This window comes from Nyctereutes procyonoides, unplaced genomic scaffold (genome assembly GCF_905146905.1).
Source record: "Nyctereutes procyonoides isolate TBG_1078 unplaced genomic scaffold, NYPRO_anot_genome, whole genome shotgun sequence".
NCBI lineage: Eukaryota > Metazoa > Chordata > Mammalia > Carnivora > Canidae > Nyctereutes > Nyctereutes procyonoides.
In genome coordinates, this window is record NW_026575135.1 from 6825927 (window position 1) to 6845150 (window position 19224).

At 50.0% G+C, this 19224-nt stretch overlaps 2 protein-coding genes across 12 annotated transcripts in view; one reads left to right on the forward strand and one right to left on the reverse strand.

Moving 5' to 3' along the window:
• Positions 1-7936, forward strand: part of FKBP15 (FKBP prolyl isomerase family member 15) — a 58310-nt gene extending 50374 nt beyond the window's left edge. For 2 of the 3 annotated variants that reach the window (XM_055301907.1, XM_055301909.1), the window contains exons 22-28: positions 93-248; positions 892-1044; positions 2022-2144; positions 2952-3059; positions 3334-4013; positions 5034-5130; positions 7328-7936. In XM_055301907.1, the coding sequence (XP_055157882.1) occupies positions 93-248; positions 892-1044; positions 2022-2144; positions 2952-3059; positions 3334-4013; positions 5034-5130; positions 7328-7405 (1395 nt within the window). In that variant the 3' untranslated portion in view covers positions 7406-7936. The remainder of the gene's footprint in view (positions 1-92; positions 249-891; positions 1045-2021; positions 2145-2951; positions 3060-3333; positions 4014-5033; positions 5131-7327) is intronic. The other variant, XM_055301908.1, reaches the window with a different exon arrangement.
• Positions 7937-10328: 2392 nt separating this feature from the next.
• Positions 10329-18993, reverse strand: SLC31A2 (solute carrier family 31 member 2). Of its 9 annotated transcripts, none has more exons than XM_055302414.1 (5): positions 18869-18993; positions 17833-18114; positions 15011-15077; positions 12732-12918; positions 10329-11437 (listed from the first exon to the last, which is right to left on the reverse strand). In XM_055302414.1, exons 3-5 carry the CDS (start codon positions 15075-15077, stop codon positions 11263-11265), a joined length of 429 nt encoding a protein of 142 aa, XP_055158389.1. In that variant the 5' UTR covers positions 17833-18114; positions 18869-18993; the 3' UTR covers positions 10329-11262. The 9 variants fall into 9 exon arrangements, with proteins under 9 accessions (XP_055158389.1, XP_055158384.1, XP_055158387.1 ...); XM_055302409.1 differs by lacking the exons at positions 17833-18114; positions 18869-18993 and adding exons at positions 11564-11735; positions 16385-17417; XM_055302412.1 differs by lacking the exon at positions 17833-18114 and having other exon boundaries at positions 18869-18990.
• Between the last annotated feature and the right edge of the window lie 231 nt (positions 18994-19224).

Below are 19224 nucleotides of genomic sequence, written 5' to 3' on the forward strand. Positions count from 1 at the left end.
AAAAAAAGTTTAAAAAACTACCATCACTGTCAACATCTGCATTTATCCTCTGTGAAACAGCTAGAGCTAATGATGGTTCTTTTATTCCTAAGAACCTCTCTGAAAGGAAAAAGAAGTCTGCTCAAGAGCGCTGTCAGGCTGAGGAGGAGATTGACGAAATCCGCAAGTCCTACCAGGAGGAACTGGACAAGCTTCGGCAGCTCTTGAAAAAGGCTCGGGTGTCCACAGACCAAGCAGCTGCAGAGCAGGTAACAGGAACCTGAAGCACTTTGGAAACATGCCTTTAGGCACATTATTGTCCTTGGAAAAAAAGGGTTTCCAAACATCGTAAAACCAGAGTCTTCAACCAGCAGACACCATTCTTCAGGCACATTATTGTCCTTGAAGAGAAGGAATTTATTTAGGTAATCAGGCAGGGAGACCAGGGACAGTGGCAGGACACACCTGGATCTCTAGTTCATAAGAGGCCTTTGACAGAGGCCTTTTTCCTCCTAAGTTCATAAATTCATACTTATGTGTATCTGTTTAATTGTTGAGTGAATTGGTGTAGTCTCCTCTGGGAATTTTGAAAAAACGGTTTCATCGGAACCTGTAAAGAGGGCCCAGACTCTGAAAAAGATCACATTATGGCCCTATTCTCTAGCAGCTGTCTAGACAGTCACCCCTTAACTGGTTGGAGTAGCTTTTAGAATCCTGATCACCAATGATATCTGTGTACCTACATTTAAGAAGTACATTTACTTTCAGAGTAATCAAGGTCTTTCAGGTAGTTGTGTCCCTATTAAATCTGGGCTGTTGGCTTATTCTTTTTTGCCTTATGAAAGATGGGCTTCCCTAGATGCAACTGCCTCCCCACCACCCCAGGATATGGTGATGACATTCTCTTGGCAGCTGTCTCTCGTGCAGGCTGAGCTGCAGACCCAGTGGGAAGCAAAATGTGAACACCTGCTGGCCTCTGCCAAAGATGAGCACCAGCAGCAGTACCAGGAAGTTTGTGCGCAGAGAGATGCCAACCAGCAGAAGCTCCTCCACCTTCAGGAAAAGGTAGTTTTCCCTGGGCCAGACGGCCCAGTTAACTGAGGCAGACAGGTTGAGTCTTGTAAATCCTTCTGAACCTAAAATATGTTAATAGCTTGAAAACCAAACCATGCTTGTGCAGCTCTCCAGTTTATCAGTAATCTTTCACATATTGATTTTGGGAAGACAGGTCCGTGACCTAGAAAAAGCAAAAGCAACAATAGTGTTCTGGAATATGTATAATTCCACTATTTGATCATTTATGAAGCAAATACTTATTGAATACCAGTTGTAGTCTAGATACTGTGTTAGAAAAAGGGTTTACTCTGCCTTCAAGCATCTCAGAGTCAAGAAAGGGAGACAGAAACAAACATAAGCATTAAGGGCTATGAGGCCCAGAAGAGGAAGTGCCTGAGGGAGCAGGGCCCAGAAGGCCCCATAACCTTGGTGAGGAGAAGTGAGGTGTGGAAGGTGGCTGAATGCCGCAGGCAGAGGGACGGAGGTGGGATGGGGCCTGGGTATGGTGAGATTGGGCCTGGGTATGGTGGGATCGTGGTATGAAAGTGACAGAGATGAAAGATGGCTTAGAGTCATGGTGTGAAAGTCTGCGTATCTTTCCTTAGAGAATCTAGTTAAAACTCTTTGACTCAGAGATGATGAAGGCAGTCTTGGCAGGTGAATAGACTGCTTCTAATGGCCAGTGTTCATGTCTGTTACTGGACTTCTGTCCCCTCTTTTCTCATCATGCTCTTCCTGACCTGATTAGGAACAAGACAGGTGGCCTTGGTGGGGAGGAGGAGGAGAAGTTGTGAATTGAGACTGAGTGATGAGGAAAAAGAATGTCCTGAGTCAGCAGCCTGGGGCGGGTGGGGGCGTGCAGACACCCAGACCTACCTGAGGTTAACGCTGGATGCTTAGGATGGTTCTTGTCCCCCCAGGGGCCCTGACTTCCACCTGGCAGTCCAGGCTCCCAAGGCCACAGCTACAGTCTGTTCATTTTGCAGTGTCTAGCCCTCCAGGCCCGAGTCACAGCCCTGACAGAGCAAAATGAACAGCGCGCAGAGGACCCGGAGAATAAGTCCCACGCGTCTGGGGTTGCGGCTGCTGCCACTGATGCCTCAGAGAAGGTGAGCGGGCATTTCGAAGAAGAAGCAAGTCAGATCATATCAAGGGATTGAGTGAGTGTGCATATCAGGCATTCAGGAAGAATGTGGCCAGTTTTTTTTTTTTAAGATTTTATTTAGTTATTTGAGAGAGAGTGAGCACAAGTTGAGGGGGAGGGAGAAGCAGACTCTACCCTGGGAGTCTGATGCAGAGCTTGATCCCAGTATGCTGGGATCGTGACCTGAGCCAAAGGCAGATACTCACAGACTGAGCCACCCAGGCACCCCTAGTATGGCCAGTTTGTTGTGTTGGTAGCTTTTTTTCTGACTTTAGTGATAATACCACTTGTCTGACTTAAGTAAAACTTAACTCTTTGGAGCCTATCACATTAATGGCCACCCCAGAAGACTCCATCCTGAAGTTTTGACAGAGAAGGGAGTGTCTCTAACTCACAAGAGAGAGGAGTGTGCCCAGCAGCTGCTGGCACCAATCCTCACAGCCCATGGCAGCTCCAGTGGTGGCCACAACGGGAGGGGGCATCAATAAACACGTGCCACAGCTTGCCTTTTTTTTTTTTTTTTTTTTTGGAAATCATGCATTTGCCTGTCCTTGATAACCCTTCCACCAAATGTTGTTCCTTATCTAACATGGCCCTCTCCATAGTGACAGCCTTGGGCATCTCAGTTCATGACCAGCTGTGTCGCACTACATGGTTCCAGAAGGGCTTCCTTTCAGCCCTCCAGACCCCTCTCTGGAATTGACATGCATCCCCTAATCACTTGATTTGAGCAGCATATATTTTGTTTTGCTCTCCTCACGTCTTCACGCAGGTCAAGAAGATCATGAACCAGGTGTTCCAGTCCTTGCGGGGAGAATTTGAGCTGGAGGACTCTTACAGCGGCAGGGCCGTTCTGGGGACCATCATGAACACCATCAAGGTACGGCCGGCTGGTGATTGTTTCACTGAGGCGAGAATCTTGGTGCTTAAGTGCCTTCTCAGGGGTCCTAAATCTAAAAAGTATTCAAGACTGTTCCTCAATAATCAGGATAAGTGGAATGACTTCTGTCTGCATGGATGAGGGCAGCCTCTGGTGAGAGGAAGAAACAGTCATGTGACCTGCAGGAGCAGTTGTGCTCTCAGGGAGCGAAGAAGTAGGAGTGCCTGCTGTTTTCCTGTCAGTGAGCATCTCCTCCTCCTTGGCTTTTGAACAGATAGTGACTCTTCAGCTGTTAAACCAGCATGAGCAAGACAAGGGACAGAGCAGCAGTGAAGAAGAGGATGAAGAGGAAGAGCGGCCTCAAAGACCCCAGGAGCACTCGGTCTCAGCCAGTTCTGGACCGCCTCTAGCGCCACAGAGTACAGAGACGCAGGAGTCCCCTCTGGTGTCATCGGAGCAGGCAGTCCAGGAGGCTGTCCGCCTGCCTCCTCGGGTCCTCTCTGTTCCCCAGGATGAGGTACAGGGAAGGGAAGGGGAGCCTGCAGAGGCAGAGGTGCTCTCAGAGATAAAAGGTGATGCCTGCCCACCCGAACTGTCTTGTATCCCCTCCCAAAGACCTCTGGGGCCCCCAACTTCAATTCCCCCTAAGCCTCCGGGCCCTGTACTTGTTGATTCTGAGTGTGAGGAGACACTTGCTGCCAACCCATTGGAAAATGCCTGTGTCAAAAAGCCAGAGAGCCCCACAAGACTGTCCCTGACTTCACACCCCATGAAGGGGGACCCACTGGCCTTAGGGCCTGAAAGTCTAGGAGAAGAGCCTCAGCCTCCAGAGCTCAAGAAAGATGAGGATGTCACTAACCCTCCTGCTCCCTCTAAGGAGCTAGAAAACACAGAGGCAGATTCACCAACTGTTGGAACAGCAAGTGGACCTAACCAGTATTCTCAGCATACCAGGTATGTCTTCCTGAGCAGTTTCCAGAACAGGGCAGCTGTATGTGGAGGTTGTCACTGGTTTTGCCAGGGCTGGTCACCCATCCTCAGAGAAGGACTGACTCACTGTTGATTCATTCACGTATTTATTCAATAATACCTATGTGGTCAGCACTGCAGTAGGGTGGTAGGCAAGGCAGATTTGGTTTTTGAGTTAAGGAGCTTGCAGTCTAGTGGGGAAGCCAAATATTTATGTATTATAAAAGCATGATAAGTCCTTCAAAACAAAATTCTATATTATTGTAATAGAGAATAAAAGGGGAATTATTCTGCATTTATTTACTTATCTTTAAGATTTTATTTATTCATGAGAGACACACAGAGAGGCAGAGACACGGGCAGAGGGAGAAGCAGGCTCCATGCGGAGAGCCCGATGTGGGACCAGGACCAGAGCCGAAGGCAGATGCTCAACCACTGAGCCACCCGGGCATCCCTATTCTGCTTTTAGATAGAGTGGTTAGGGAAGGATTCAGAGAAGGTAATGTATAAACTGGGACCTAAAGGTTGGAAAGGAGCCTTCAATGCCAGGGTTTGGAGGAAGAGATTGCAGAGAGCAGGCACAGCACATGCGGGGTCCTGTAGTAGGATGGGACATGACAATCAAAGAGCCAAAGAAGGCCCAGTAAGGAGGAGAGTGATGTTAACCTGAGATTAGAGAATGAAGTAGGGACCAAGACATGTGAGATCTTGTGTCACTCTTAGCAATTTGGACTGGAAGTACCCTGAAAAGTTATTAAAGGGATTTAAGCAAAAAAAAAAAAAAAAAAAAAAAAAGACATGGCCTGATGTATTAGTTTTTAAAGATGACTGGCTATAGGTCATGGAAGGCGTCAAGCGCACTAGGAGGCCAGCGTGGAGGCGGGGGGATCTCCTGGGCCACTACCACAGCTGCTGGATTCTTTCTGCAGAGCTTGTGGGCTTTGTGGCCTGAAACAGGAACAGCGCCATTTTCTATTGACTTGATTTTCTTGATTTTTCCTTCAGTCTCTCAGGGGATGAAGACGATGAACTCTTTAAAGGGGCAACTCTGAAATTTTCGAGGCCCAAAGCACAGCCTGAGGAGGAGGATGAAGATGAGGTGGTAAGGAAATGCCAGGCCCTGCCTCACACCACTCCCCGGGGACCCTTCCCTGCTGGCTCCAAGAAGAGGAATGGAGTCTGCGGGTGGCCGGTGCCCTGGGCTCTGTGTGCTGCAGCCTGTGGGAGCAGCCGAGGGGCTGGGAGGGGGCAGCTCTGTAAGCGTGGTGGGGATGGGCAGATACTTTATTCCTGAAAAGGGATCTCGATTTCTGTCGACGCAGGAATGATTGCTCCTTTCAGTGAAGGAAGTTGAGCTGCTTAGTCCTGTATTAGAATGCTAGAGTCTCAGGTTCCCCAGATCTGCTTGGAATTTGTCTATTTTACAATCAGAAGGGACTTTGAAGGTCTTGTCTTACATCCTTATTCATAGACAAAGAAACTGAGGCGCAGAAAGATGATTTACCTAAAGGCACAGAGTTAGTGGTAGAGCTAGGACTGAAACCCAGGCTCCTTCCAAGACTGCCTGTTTTTGGGCCTTTCCACTTCCTCAGCCTGCACCCTGCGCTGCTACCTTGTTTGGTCCTCACAACACCGGGCAGAAAATGGTTTAAGGGCTGATAGCACAACCTCACTCTACCAAGCTGCAGAGTGATGGCCAGAGGGCGGCTTGCTCCAAGAGCCTGCCTGGATCAGAGCCCTGATTCTTGCATCTTTTGTCCCACTGTGAAGTGAGGCTGTCACTAGGACATTTGACTGCTGTGATGGGACTGTCACTAGAGAGAAATATGGGTGGAGAACACAGATCAGCTTCAGGCTCAGCCTGTCCCAGGGACAGAATTGTGAGGTGATTTTGCCAGAACCTGGGGGAAATGACTGTGGCAGAGCAAGGAGCTGGCTTGCACATACAATGCCCTTGCCTCCTGCCCGGACTCCCCTGGGGGAAGTGCACCATTTCTTCCCATGGGCCTTTCTTCCCAGGAATTAAATTTTTATTCAAAAATTTTGAATATGAGTTCTGCACTTAAAAATAACAAAAAACCAATTGAATATCCCAAGTGGCTGCCGTAAATATAGTTGGAATGTTTAGTTACCAATATATTACTGGTATTAATATGAATACTATCAAGGTAATTTTTATTTCTGGGATGCTCTGAAAACTTCTCATTTAATACTCTGCTAATCTAGTGAGGTAGGCACTTTTATCCCATTTTACAGAGAAGAGGACTGAGGCCCAGCAAGATTAAGTAATAGTCTTAAGGTTTTAATGCTGGCAAATACAGAGCCAGAACTTTAGCCAAAATAAAACAGAAGCAGTGAGCCAGTCAGACTAGAGCTCCCTTAGTTGATGCCCAGAAAGGGATACGAGGTCTGTACCAGGGACCCCTGACCACATCCCGCTGCCTCTGTTTGGTCAGCCCTGTGAAGACTGACCGTGGGCCACAGTAGCTCAGAGCAGGGGATATTCCATGTGTGCCTTTCTCCTGCTACCCCTTTCTCCTGCTACCCCTGTGGGAGCTGTTCCCTACCAAGCTAGAAGAAAAAAGCCAGGACCTCAAGTCATGAAAAGTGGGGGAGAGTTTCCTCCGTAGTCTGTTATTCTCCATTTTCCTACTACCTGGTTGGAGAGAGTGAGGAAAGGGCCAGTGGGATCAAGGGTGTTGGGGGTTGTGGCCCTGTGCTCCTGGCCTCTCTTCGCCTCTTGGATTTGCCACTTGGTAACGTGGCCAAGGCTCTGAACTCTTTTCTCCCAAATGGTGGGGTCACTTCCAGAACCAGACAGGCCACCAGAGGCCGCAGCAGTGTCTTCAGATGGAGCTATATTCTTCCCAACCTCCCTTCATCTTCTTGCATCTTCTCTCTCTCTCCATGGGGCTCCTCTGCTTCTCTTTCTTCCTCCTACTCTCTCTTCCCCCATCAACCCTCCTTTTCCCACACGAAATGTGTAAGTCACTGCATGAGAAGAAACCTGTCAAATCAATACATGTGTTTCACAAATAAATGATAAAATCATCCAATGTTGGTTGTCTTGTCTCTGTGTTGGAGGATTGCCTCCCTTCTCTGCATGCTTGGCTCAGCTTTATCTGGAAGCCCAGGTTTGCTGGCCACAGGGTCAGTCCTTTTGAATAAAACCTTCAGCAACACTGTCCTTCCCAACCAGGAGCTGGAAGCAGGTGCCAGTTCACTTCACCTTATCCAGGCAGGGAGGCCGTCTGGTGCAGGGACAGGTGAGGACTGACTGCTCTTTCCTGTTTTGTCAGAGCATGAAGGGACGGCCGCCCCCGACACCACTTTTTGGAGATGATGATGACGACGATGACATTGACTGGCTAGGATGAAGTTTCCACCACTGGGAAACTGGTGGGAAGGCCTCTCTGTCGACCCTTCCCTAAGCATGGTCATGCACAGCCAGCCCTGGGTCTAGACAAGCCACAGGTGAGGTGAAGGTGAGCATTCTGAGGACAGCAGTGCACACATCTGAGTTAACCAACATCTGAGCACCTTGCCCGGCTGGTCGGAGAGGAGTGTGAGCCTGTCTTCACAACGTCGGGGTCCTGTCTTAGAATCCCCTGGGGAGGAAGGGCTGCTGGGTTGCCTGCAGTGTCACCTACAAGAATCCTGCCCTCTTCCAAACTTTTTATTCTCTTCACTAAGACTGATGTGCCTCTCAGTGCTCAACTGTGCACCAGCAACTGGACCTGTCATCTCGGGTGAGGTCTCCCTGGTGGAACCCAGGGTGGACTACACTATCTAAACCCCGGTTCAGTTAACCAGGGACATGTATCTTTTCTCTGCCTTAAATCTGATACAAGAGGTCAATGAATATTTGAAATTAACAAAACTAAAATAAATGTCTGTGATGAAACTTGCCTCACGCTCTTGGGGAGACATCTGATTGGGTTCTGAGACTGGCTGTGCTCCTCTCTGGGCATCTCAGGGTAGGGGCTGTAATGGGCCTGGGTTGGTTAACATGCCCAAAAGCACATAATCCCTTTGGCACTTACCCCTGGAACTCAGGCTTTCAAGAAAGGGCACCACTCTGCTGTCCCAGTTCACCCTAGCGGCCTGAAGGCTTGAGGCACCATGGTCATATGAGAACTGGTCACCGTCCTTTTGCTCCTGCACATTTGTTCCTACACCCTAGGAAGCTATGCACAGAAGGTTGGGAGCGTCCCTCCATGGCATCATCGTTCAATGCTGGCTCTGGATTGATGGTTCATTTTGAGAGCAGCTTCCGTTCCCTCTGGACTCGGGGCCAGGACTAATGCAGAGAAGAGTAGGGAGAAAATACTTGTGCTCACTTTACTTGTTTCAGGATATTCCAAAGACCATAACCAGTCTTCAAAAAGGAGAATAATTTTAATAGAAGTGTTCCCTGGTTTACAATGTTTATAAGATAGTATCCTGAATTCTGATGGCCTGACAGTCCTTCATGAGGACAGATCCTTTGTGAGCCTGTGAGCCATAAGTGGGGCTGGGAGGCAGTAAGAATCACTGTTCAGTAACCTTAGTTGTTGAGCATTTTACACAGACTCTCCTCTCCAGCAGTTCTTTTTTTTTTTTTTTTTTTTTAAGATTTTATTTTTTCATGAAAGACCTAGAGGCAGAGACCTCGGCAGACAGAAGGCTCCCTGTGGGGAGCCCAATGCAGGACTCGATCCCAGGACCCCTGGGATCACAACCTGAGCCAAACAGATGCTCAACCACTGAGCCACCCAGGTACCCCTCTCCAGCAGCTCTTGCAGAAGACACTTATCCCCATTTTACAGAGGAGACACCGAGCCTTAAAGAAGTAAATTAACTTGTCCCAGGTTACATAGCTAGTAAGCAGGAGAACAAGAATTCAAATCCTGGCTAGCCTTTTCTGGAACCTGGGCTCTTGTCCACCAGGATGGCATCCTTCACTGGGTTGGGGGAAAAGGGGTAGTCATGCTTGTCAGAAATCCTGGACCCCAGCCCCGGTCTTCTGAAACAATCTCTTCCCTGTTGTGGTAAAAAGCACGGCACAGACTTCTCAGTCCGTGCTGCCTGTGTTCACAGCCTCGCAGCACTGGGTGCTGTGTGGCCTGGGCCGGTGACCCTGTCAGCCTCACGTGCATCTGTGCTAAGGAGCAGACTTGGGCCAGGCTGCCTGCCACTACAGCCCTGGCTCTGCCACTCACGAGCTGGATGACTTTAACTTCTTTGTGCCTCAGCTTCCTCTTTTTTATTTTTTTAAGATTTTACTTATTCGTGAGAGAGAGGGAGAGAGGCAAAGACACAGGCAGAGGTAGAAGCAGGCTCCCTGCAGGGAGCCTGATGTAGGACTCGATCCCAGGATTCCAGGACCAGGCCCTGGGCTGAAGGCGGTGCTAAACCGCAGAGCCACCCAGGCTGCCCAGCTTCCTCTGTTCTAAAACAAGGATTAAGAGTTTCTACCTGGTTGTGAAGGTTAAATGAGTTGATACTGTCAAGTGCTTACAACACTACGTGGCATAAAAAGCACTAGAGAGGTATCTATTAAAAGAAAACTAAAGGTAGAAGAAAAAAAGTGCCACCTTTTGTGACTTGGCCATGAAAAGGTTGAAATGCTTACTTAATCTAATCAGCTTCTCTAGAGCAGATCTGTTTAAAAGCCCTCTGTGCCATTCATGCCTCCCACGTACCACATTTAGAGACTGTATCAAACCGAAGAGGTTGCCCGTCACCCATGAAGTGCTCATTTTAGCAATGCCCCAGGGGAGGGAGCCTTAGTTGGTCAGGATGTAGAACTGGGTACGTGAGGCTTCATCAGCAAGACCACACTGGACCTTGGAAACTTTACTCCCACCTTGTGACATGGAGCGGCCTTCCTATTTGCTGCCGAGGTGGGGAGATTGCACTGATCAATACTCAACGTGTCCCATACTTTGTTACAGTTCTCACTGCAAATTAAAAAGTAGTTTTGATGTATTTTTGCTTCTGCCCTCAGGGAAAGAAGGTGCTTTGCCGGCTATGTAGCAGTTAGTTGTCTTTCTCACAGCAAGGCAGCACCCCAGCAGGACTTGGTGTGTGAACATGAGGTCTTGGTGAGGCGAGGTTGTGGGCTGTCTGCCTGAGGGCAGCATTTCAGGACTGGCTTCCCTGAGCACAAAGTTGCCTTCATAGCAGATGGACAGACTCAGTCCTTGGACAGCCCTACAGCCAGCACTACTAGCTGCATTTGCCCTACCCAGCTCCTGCAGTTGCTACAAGGGTGGTGTGTGCTTGCTGTTTGAGCAGAAACACAAGAATGGCCACAGGTTGTTTAAAAATAACATTTATTAAAACTTCTATTTCCTTTGTAATTCCCCAAGCTTAAGACGGTCTTTCATCTAGCCTGTGAGGTACTTGAGCACAGACAATACAGTATCCAGCAGTGATGTTCCCTCCCTGGGTCTCTGGTTTCTTTTTCTGTCCAGTAAACTATCTGGAGAGTCCCGTCTAACTCTACGTGTAACGCTTTGGTTTGCCTGCATACTTCGTCCTCAGTCCATACGCCATGTGGTTTGCCCAGGATTTCAAGGGAATGAATCCTGTTTCCCCACCAGACGAGATGGGTGAGCAGTAAGAAAGAAAGAGAGAACAGGAAGTACTGAATTCAGTGCAGTTCTCTGTTCTGCATAAAAGAAGGAACAGGATAAAAGGGAGCACGGGGGGCCTGAAAAGTGCCGCAGACACCTCAAGCCATTAGACTGCCTTCATCCCACACACAATGCTGATGGGAGAAGCTCACTGTCCAGAGGATAGGTCAGGAGCCTTGGTAACAGCCCTGCTTCTTGGCCTTGACTCTGCTGTCGGACCCAGAAGAAAGAGAATCAGTTTCCAGCAGACGCTGCTATCTATCAGGAATCAGACGAAATCGTTTTGCTAAAAATTCTGTATTCATGTGCAAAATTGTGAGCCAGAGGTTCAGTGGGAAAAATGAAAAATCTCTGTCACCATGATCCACAGAAGAGACCATCTTTATGTGTCCCAAAGGCAGAAAGGTGAGAAAAAAGGAGCCAGCTTAGTCTCCATCCCTCAAAGACAGAAGAGGTCAGGAAGTCCGATGGAAGATGCTCCTCTAAGGCATGAATCACAACGGCAGAAGGTATGCAGCTTCCATGCCCCCTCTGTCACCCAGAGCCCATCTCCCTGTCTTGAAGATCTTTGGAAATTCTGAATTTTGAGTCAACAGAGATAATTCATCATGGGCTCAGCAACCCTGTCCCCAGGTTCTGGTCTCCATTCTCCCGCAGGTCACAGCAGCCTTATTAAGGCACAAAATGCCCACGTCCAGGCCCTGTGCAGGCTGGCTGAGGACAGACGTAGCTGCAGTGGACTCCGAACTCCAGACAGCACATGCTGGCTTCAGCAGAAAGTCTCTGGAGCTGGAAGCAAGGTGAGGAACAGCCATCATAAGAAATAGACATGTGGCTGGAGGTTCAATGTCTGCTGGAAGTGCTGAGGGGCCCCCAGCTCTCTATGCAGCCCCCTGGTCCCTGCATAGCCCTCACCAGCTAAACCATGCTGAGAAGCGGGTAGGCTAGGTAGTAGCCCACAGCAGAGCCGAGGATCACGCCGAAGAAAATCCAGGTGTTGTAGGACATGACAGCCAGCATCATGAAGTAGCCTATGACCACCTGAAGGACATGGATTACAGACTGGCCAAAGTGACAGAAAAGCCACCTAAATGAAAAGTAGAGCCAAGTTAGTGTCGGTAATGAGCTGGAAGCTAGGAGCTGGTGTCAGGAACTAGAAAAAGCGGCTGAGTTAACAGGCCCAGCTTATTTATAATGTGTATGCTTAACTCAGAAGAGATTTATTTCTAAAGAGCTGTATGAGAAACCAGTGATAGGGAACAGGGCCTGGCCCAAGGAGCCTTGGATAATCACATCTCTACTACATTCAGCTCTGAGCTTCCTGGCATCCAAGGCAGAAAGGGAAAATGAGGCATGTATTGTCATGTCTGCTAAAGACTAATACAAAATCATCAGGAAGGCAGGTATTTTTTTTTCTTTCTGCATCTACTGTGGGAGGCAGTATTACAATGGAAAGATCAACTCCTAGCTCTGCCACTTACTATCTTGTGGCTTAGCACAAACAACCTCTCTGAACTGAAATTTCCTTATCAGTAAAACAAGAATAAGAATACCTCCCTCGAGGGGTGGGCGTGAACGGCAGAGACATGCGTGTAAGGACAGGCCGGCTCATGAAGCACAGCTAGAGAGGGCCGAAGCAGACCCTATGTGGCTGCTTTACCAGACCGGGGTGGGAAGGAGGCTCGGGCTCCCCCACCAAGCCTGCTCCACTGCTGACAGCAATTCCTACTATTTGTGTAGGGACAGCTGCAGATTCCGTCTTGGCTTTGGAAGCCCTGGTGACCTAAGAAAGGCTGCTGAGATTTGAAGGAGGCACTGGGTGGACACTCCTGTTGCCAGACCGAGGCCTGCAGCAGAGTTCTGGGGATCTGAGCCTCCCCAGTGGGCTGTTCGTGGAGCTCTGGCCTAGGCATCAGGGGACCCCTGCTCTGGTTCACCTCACAACTTACCCACTGTAAGCCCTTTGGCAAGTCCTGGGCCTCAGTTTGCTTTCCATGAAGTGGGGCTAATGCCCTCCGGGCCCAGTCTGTCTATCAGGGTGAATGTGAGTATGCTGCCATTCCCCACACACTCTGCCTGTTACCTGAGGCGGGTTGTGCTGACCGGGGGCGAGTCTGAGCCTGAAGAATCCTGGTCTGTCTCCTCAGTGAGCTGGCTGGCGGGGATGGACATGCTCACTACAGCCCAGTAAAGCAGCTTGGCTTTGCCAACCTTGATGCTTTCATACAACACAGCCAGGAACAGGACCACCAGCACTGAAAGGGCCATGCCTGTCAAACGAAGCTGAGTTGCAGAGACCTGGACAGGCTAGCACTGATCCCCTTCTGGCAGCTTCCCCTGGGACCTGGGATAGGTGGAGAAGAGCACCTCCACCCAGTCCCTCAATCCATTCCACCTCCCTCTCTCGCATCTTCTTCCCCACCCTGCTCGGGCTCAGAACTTGACTCTCTTTTCCCCTCCAGCTCTTTCTTGGTCAGGATGGCCTTTTGGGTATGTCTTTGAGATCAGGAAAAGAAGCCATCTGGAAAGCCAGCCGCCAAGGGTGAAGAGGTCACACACACTGCCCGCAGCTCCCCCCTCCGCCACCTCCCACCCCCCCCACAACAGGCAGCACAAGTCTGTCCTGACTCGTTAAGTGAAGAGCATGTATGCAAGCTCCTGTGTATGAGGATGTACACAGAAAAGTCTGGAAGGAGAGACAACAAGAGTCATAATTATCTGTGCAAACTAGAATATGAGATTTTTATTTTCTTCTCACCTAATTTTCCTAAGCTTCTACTGTATGGATTTTATAATAGTGGGGGAAAAAAACCACTAAATTATTTGACAGAAAACATGAAGTGCTTATGAGAGCTGCTGTAAAATTAGCTGCTAATTGCTACTTCTGTTTTATAAGACAGGGAGGGATACTAAATGGTCCAGCTATAGTTATTTTATTGGGCTCCCAGGAGGAAATCAGCTACAAAAGATGCAGGTTATATTTTAAAACATAAAATTACATGTAATTATGTGCACATGGCATGAATTCAACCAGTACAACAGGGTATAGAGTGAAAGGGAAGTCTTCCCAGCCCAGTGCCTAAAACCCCAGTCCTCTCCCCAGAGCACTTTCCTATATAGCTCTCCGGGGACACCTGCTGTAGGTACCTCCCTGTGCATATTCTTCTGCATCTGACATCATCCAAGTCCACTGTCCCCTTAGTTCATACAGACCTACCTTATTTCTGTGGTTTCGAAGTATCAGATACAGTCTGTTTTCCAAAGATGGCCACCTCACCCTATTCCACCCCACATGCTCTTATAAATGTCAAACACCCCTGCCATCAAGTGGTGGGGGCCATGCCCCGCTCTTTAGGCTGAGAAGACCTTTGTGACTTTCTCACCCAGTAAAGGTGGAAATAAGGCTCTGTGACTTCCAAAGCTAGGTCTTAAAAATCCCAGGCGCTTCTAACCTTGTTCTCTGGACACACTCATGCCCCAGAACCCAGCTGCCCTGCCACGAGGAAGCCCAGACCGCAGGAGACACCACATGTGGGTGTTCAACCAGCAGCCCCTGCCGGAGGTTCTCGCTGATGACCAGCAGCGGCCAGGAGACACGAGCCTGAGGCAGCCTTCAGGATTCCAGCTGCAGCCACTGTCTGACTACACCCGCCGGAGAGGCTGTGAGTGGGGACGGCTTAGCTGAGCCCAGTCAACTCAGGACTTCGAGGAGGAATACTACAATGACTGGGATTAGGGGGGCGGGGGGTGACCACTGTAGGGATGACCGTGATTTAGTTGATCAGCACCTGTGGGGCTGGGCACTTGGGCCGCTTTCCACCTACTATTAAGATACAGTTTTTTAACCTGAAACGGAACTTTCAGCTCTGCCTTTTCAAGTCACACCAATATCATTCTCTTGCAAATTGGTGTCTCATTTGAGATCCAGCCTGCAACAGCTGTTACGGGCTTCTGAGTGGATGCTAGGCATGGTAGGAGGTAGGTGTTGGGGGGTTACTAGGAGGCAGCAAGAGGCCTCCATCTAGTTATGGCTCTGATGCTACTGGCTCTGTGACCCTGGACAAGTCTCTTCCCCTCTTTGGGTTTCTGCTCCTTCTTTAGTCACAGAGGCAAAAGCTGTATCCTCAGCCTGTCTCTGGGCCCTTGTGACAATCAGTGAGTTCATGGAGCCTCTTGTGATCTGAAGAGCAGTGCTTGCAAATGGAATTATAAATGTGAAGTTCCTGCTCAATGTTTATGTGAGAGGAGTCAGGCTCACTTAAATGTCCACAGAGTGTAACACCAAAGAGAACCCAGGCTGTCCACTGCCTAGAGCAACAAAGTTTTCCGAGCTACAAGCTTATTAGGCTTTCCAATTTTTACCTGCAGGACTGTGGACACTCCAGAAATCAAACAGGAGCACCACCTCGTTGGAGAAGATGAAATGCATCTGAAAGAAAAGGGAATTTGCATTTTAGTGTGTTTAAGGCAGTGAAAGTCATGGTCCCTAATGCTCTCCAGCAGCCTCCCCTAAAGGTCCAGATGAATGAGGTCACTGGTCTTAAGTGCTGGAAGGGCCATCAGTGGTCATTAGGATCAATTGAGGCCAAACAGGGCAGTGGGTTAGCAGCAGAGCTATAATGAGCTGGTCCTACTCCAGGTGGACATGAGGTATAGGGGATAACACACACCTCGGTGTCCTCAGGTCATGCTGAGCTGTCCCCTCTGTGCCCTCCAAACCCAATGGGGAAGCAGTACACTGAGCAGTGACTGCCTCTTACCCCCAGGGCCCCAGTCATTCTGTTCTGGCCATGTGTATCATGGAGGGGCCAGGGGCAGCTGTCTCCACTCCACTCCACATCCGTCCACTCATTCATTAAACATTTGCTGACCCCACTCTGTGCCCAGCATTCTGAACAAAGGTTAATGTTTCTGCCTTCGATGAGCTCCCAGCTTTATAGAAAGAATGAAGGTAGGCGCAGTGACCATGCTGCCCATCTGAATGCCCTTCTCAAAGAGCGCCTTGCCCAGCCTGTGTTTGGGGTGGCATCAATGGCTTTTCATACATTACCTCATTTCACAACCATATTCTGTGTGACAGGAACAATTAGGCCCATCACACAGAAAAGAAACTGGGGAAACTAGGCTCAGAAGAGTTAAGTAATTTGCTGAAGGTCACAAAGCTAGTTAAGTTGGCAGAGCTGGGATTTAGAGCCAGGTCTAGCTGGATGCCATAGTGCTGTACATTCCAGGATACCATGCTGCCTCTTGCTCGCCAAGAAACGACAAGAAGGGAGCCGGGTGGCAATCCTCAATACCCACACCAGGCTTAATGACTGTATTGGGCAAGATTAAAGTCGGAGGGATCAATGTTAGTTCACCGTCTCAGGGAAAGGAAGGTCCCCTCTCATCATCAAGTAGGACCTCAGCAGCAGTGGCTCTGGAAGCACTGTCAGTGCTCCTCCAGCTAAAGAGATCCTGGCTGAGGGGGATTAGGTGATAGAATGCTTTGCCTTCTAAGTCAACTATTATTATCTCCAAATATCAGAGCTAGAGTGTCCTTAGAAAGTTTGTGTGTCTGTGATATAATTGACATGTAACTTTTTATATTAGTTTCGAGTATATAGCATGATTCTGGTATTTGTATCTATTGTGAAACGATCACCACCGTTTTGAGACTAGTTAATATCCATCACCACACAGTTACAAGAACATTTAAGACCCACTCTCAAAAAAAAAAAAAAAAAAAAGACCTACTCTCTCAGCAACTCTCAAACATACAGTAGTAGTAACCATAGTCACCATGCTGGGCAGCACATCCCTGGGCCGTATTCGTTTTCTCAGAGGCTTTTAGTCCCCTGGCTTTCAGTTTTGATTTTGGGTTTGTTTTTTTGCCAGGGATCACGACCAAATAAAGTCTTCCTTGTAACTCCACCATATGTAAAACCGGGGCTCTGAGTGAAGTGTAAAAAACACTGATGTCGTCCAACTTGGCCCCTTTCTACCCCCATTTCATTCCCATATGGGGGAAATGAGTCCCAACAGGGGAAAGGATTTGCCCAAGACCTCATAAGAAGAAAATGGAAACCTGGGCAGTCATTTAAAAACCATGTGGAAGAATTCTAAAATAAAAATATAGCTTCTTGCTCCCTCAATGTGAGAGGGGTGCTTGTTTAGAAGAGCTGAAACACACCAAAAAGAAAGTAGAAATCATTTTGAGTCTTACTACCCCGAGACCTCCCTTGTTAAGATTTCAAAAAGCGTTATTTGTTGAAAGGGCAAAATGTTCACTAAAGATAAACATGAGAAAACAAGTACAAATTGTCTCATGAAACTATTTACGCTGGAGTCACGCTCATTCGGCTTCAGATGAAGGCTCGAGCACCATCGCTGCTGTGGGAAATGTGGCAGGTGTTTGCACCATGCCCCTTCCCTGAGTTCACTTAATAAAGCAGTTGGCATGACTGGAATGTCCCCAACGGCTAGCTAATCAGAGAAGTTCCCTGACTGGCTTCCTTCTATCATCCTTGGGCCTGGGCCAGATGTCTCAGGGGCCTCAAACAGCTTTGGCTACAGACGTGAACACCCACAAAGCAACAGAAGTATTTTGGATGACAAACACTGGCTTCTGTTTTTGCTAGGGGTGCAGGTGCTGGCAATATGGAAAGGGATGAGACAAGTCCTTGGCCCTCATGGAACTAACTGTTAGGAGAGAGGGAAGGGAGCTGATCATTAGAACAGGGTGTATGTAGTGGGTGAGAGGGAGGCACAGGGGAGGCAGCCCCCAGGGGGACACCTAAAGCAGCCAGGAAGGCAGATGGCTAAAACATCTTCTGAAGCAGGAGCAGCAGGAGGCAGCCAGGGGAAGACGGACAGTCCAGTATGTTCCGAGCTGGAAGTGCACTTGGAGTCCAGGAAGGACAAAGGCCCACCTACCCTGGCCTTTTTGCTGGAGAAAAAGATTCAAATCAGCACACCCTGACGTGGGGCAGCATTTTCCAGTGAAAGGGCCCTGTGGTCAGGTATGTAAGAGGCAGCATCCTATTTTGTTTCCCCACTTAGGCAGAATCTCAGCCTCCAGCCCCTGAGTCTGACTTATCTGCGCCTTAGTCAGGGCCCCACCCTGGGTAGGGAGGGGCCGCGGTGAAGAAGAGAGCAATCATGGCCTTGTTTTCTTCTTTATGTTTGCATCTGGGGCTCCTTACGCTTGGGGAAGAGCTGTCTCATTTACAAACCCAAGACTTCAGGGGGAGGTTCAGGTCCTTGTCCCGCAGTGCCTGGCTCAGGAACTTTTCACAAGCTCTTCCCATCTATTTCCCCTTTTAGAAGGCTAGCAGGGGGTGGAGGGGCCGTTAGCCCAATGACCAGTACTGGCTTCCTGTATCTTAAATTCTATGATATGCTTTATGGGATGAAGAAAATTATGATTTCTTCAAAGACCAAAGAGTCTTGCAAGCTGTCATCCTTTCCACCCAGGTGAATTCTATCTAAAAAAAAAACAAAACAAAACAGCAGTTCATCTGAAATGCTACTTCCTACCCAAATGTAGGGAGGATGGAAAGTAGCTGGGCTGGGTTTTTTCCCCCCCAAAGACCCAGACCCCCAGCTTGCCAGGGCAGGGGGCCAGCCCCGGGGCATGTGCTCTGGCCTGATGGCGTGAGGGGCATCCTCCAGGTGGGAGGGCTTCCCTCTAGGTGGGGGGCTTCCCTCTGGGGGAGGCTTCCCTCCAGGTGGGGGGCTTCCCCCCAGGTGGGAGCTTCCCTCCAGGGGGGAGGCTTCCCTCCAGATGGGAGGGCTTCCCTCTAGGTGGGGGCTTCCCTCTGGGGGAGGCTTCCCTCCAGGTGGGGAGGCTTCCCTTCAGATGGGAGGGCTTCCCTCTAGGTGGGGGGCTTCCCTCTGGGGGAGGCTTCCCTCCAGGTGGGGGGCTTCCCCCCAGGTGGGAGGGCTTCCCTCTAGGTGGGCTTCCCCCCAGGTGGGAGGGCTTCCCTCTAGGTGGGCTTCCCTCCAGGTGGGAGGCTTCCCTCCAGGGTGGGCGTCCGTGCGCCCGGGGCAGGGGACCCCCACCCACGTGTGCCTTCACCCACCGCGCCCCCGCTGCTCGTCGGGCCCGACGGACTCCCAGCAGGAGGCACACACAGAAAACCCCACGGCAAAGCCACCGCCGGCGCCGCCTCCCGCGTCCCCTCACCCGGCTCCGTTCACCGTCTCGGCCTCGCCGCTGTCGGCGGCGTCGGGACTCACCCTGGGGCGAACGCGCCGGGCGGGCGGGCGCCGGGGCCGCCGCTGCTGCGAGCTCGGGTCTCTCCGCTCCGAGTCCGCTCGGACGCCGCCGCCGCGATCGCGAGCCGGGCCGCGCGGTCACGTGGTGGGGCGAGGCGGCGCGCGGGCTCCTGGGAGTTGTGGTCCGGGCGTGTGGCCTCCTTCCCGGCGGGGCGCGTGCACCTGCTCCCCGCCAGCCGCGCGCCCGCTGGAGGCCCCGGGCCACCTGCTGCCCTCCGTTTGGCCCTTTAGCTCGTTTCGCATTCGCCTCGTCTCTGCAGTTACTATTAACACGTTCATTGCTCTTCTCATAAACCCAGTGACGCCTAACATGTTCA